This window comes from Oryzias melastigma, linkage group LG6 (assembly GCF_002922805.2).
Source record: "Oryzias melastigma strain HK-1 linkage group LG6, ASM292280v2, whole genome shotgun sequence".
Classification (NCBI taxonomy): Eukaryota; Metazoa; Chordata; class Actinopteri; order Beloniformes; family Adrianichthyidae; genus Oryzias; species Oryzias melastigma.
In genome coordinates this window covers 8,703,075-8,704,592 of record NC_050517.1, presented here as the reverse complement: position 1 = coordinate 8,704,592, position 1,518 = coordinate 8,703,075, and the positions used below count along the sequence as shown (strand labels likewise).

The following is a 1,518-nucleotide window of genomic DNA, read 5'->3' as shown; positions in this document are numbered from 1 at the left end:
AAAATGTATAAGATTTATGATTAAGATTAATAATAATGGCCTTATATACACATTTTCTTTGTGGATAAATATATATATGTATTGATGTATATCTCTTTTCTTTGTCCTCTTGTACTTTTTTCTTTTTTTTTGTTTTGCTTGAAAAAAAATCAATTCCAAAAGTGATGGAAAAAGCTGGAAATTTATTTAAAACATAAAATCTTTATTTTTTCTTTTTTTTAAAGGCAAGAGCATCTATGGAGACCGTTTCCCTGATGAGAACTTCAAGCTGAAGCACTACGGAGCCGGCTGGCTCAGCATGGCCAACGCCGGCAAAGACACTAACGGCTCCCAGTTCTTCATCACCACAGTCCAGACTCCTTGGCTGGACGGCAAACACGTGGTCTTCGGGAAAGTTCTGGAGGGCATGGTGGGTGTCCTGGCCTTTCCTTTACTGAATCATTTGTATTTATACCAGTGGATTCGACAAACCACACATCCGTTTCCTGATGCTGCTGGTCACCATCATCGTGGAAGTCTGGTTTGAAAATACCAGTAATGTTTATGTCCAAATTCATTTAAGTTTTTATAACCAAAGAAGTTAAATATCAACAGCAGAATTTCTTGATTTTTTTTTTTTTTTTTTTTGGTTTATTCTAAGCATCTTTAATGGCGACCACTTTTGTCTTTCAGGACGTGGTGCAGAAGGTCGAGAACACCAAAACAGACGGCCGCGATAAACCGCTCAAAGACGTGATTATCCACGACTGCGGCAAAATAGAGGTGGAGAAGCCTTTTGCTGTTGCTAAAGAATAGAGCGCAGCTGCAGGCAGAGCTGCTGGTTATTGGTGGGTGGGTGGGAAGCGGAGGGGGAACGGGGTTTGAGGAGATTGTGCGGGCCGGACCGTGCAGCCGGCTCCACCGTTCAATGGAGGAGCTAAAGATAATTCAGCATCAACGGCTGCCGTCTTTCTACCGCAGATAAACAGCCGAGACGTCGCTCCGGGTCCAGTCACACACAATCATTCCAAACACACTTAACTGATCTCCGTTGGGTGTTTTGTAATAAAAAAACAAAATGAAATCTGGAATAAAGGTTTCAATTTTTGTTTGAATGGTCTGTTTTTTTTTCTCGCCTTTAATTGTAAAGTTTACTAGTTTGGTTTAAAACTGAAAGTTCTGTGTATTACCTGCAATAGCTTTGTTTGAATGTTAATTTCAAGAAAAAAAGAGAAATAATAGATAAATTAACCCCTTAATGACTGTAGTCTCAAATATGCAACAAATGTAGTTTTTACTTTAAAGAAAAAACACAAGTGCTTGTCTTTTTTTCATAGCTGGGAATCAATTCAGCTGGTTAGGGGTTAAAGACATATAAAGACTATATGATAATAGATCATTTAGACATTCATCGTTCTCAATTTAGGAAATAAAAGGAGGAATAAGTCTCCGTTTGACAGAACTTAAGAAAATTGTGCCTAGTATACCTCTTTAAGTCTGTATCCTCCATTTCTTTCGAGTTATTAAAGGGTATTTGAT

General features: G+C 38.2%; 1 protein-coding gene across 1 annotated transcript in view; it reads left to right on the top strand.

Annotated features, from left to right (window-relative positions):
* The window catches only part of ppib (peptidylprolyl isomerase B (cyclophilin B)), a 4,496-nt gene extending 3,405 nt beyond the window's left edge, over window positions 1-1,091 (top strand). The window contains exons 4-5 of the mRNA XM_024264354.1: window positions 225-409; window positions 673-1,091. Of these exons, the coding sequence (XP_024120122.1) occupies window positions 225-409; window positions 673-795 (308 nt within the window). The 3' untranslated portion in view covers window positions 796-1,091. The remainder of the gene's footprint in view (window positions 1-224; window positions 410-672) is intronic.
* Window positions 1,092-1,518: the final 427 nt, after the last annotated feature.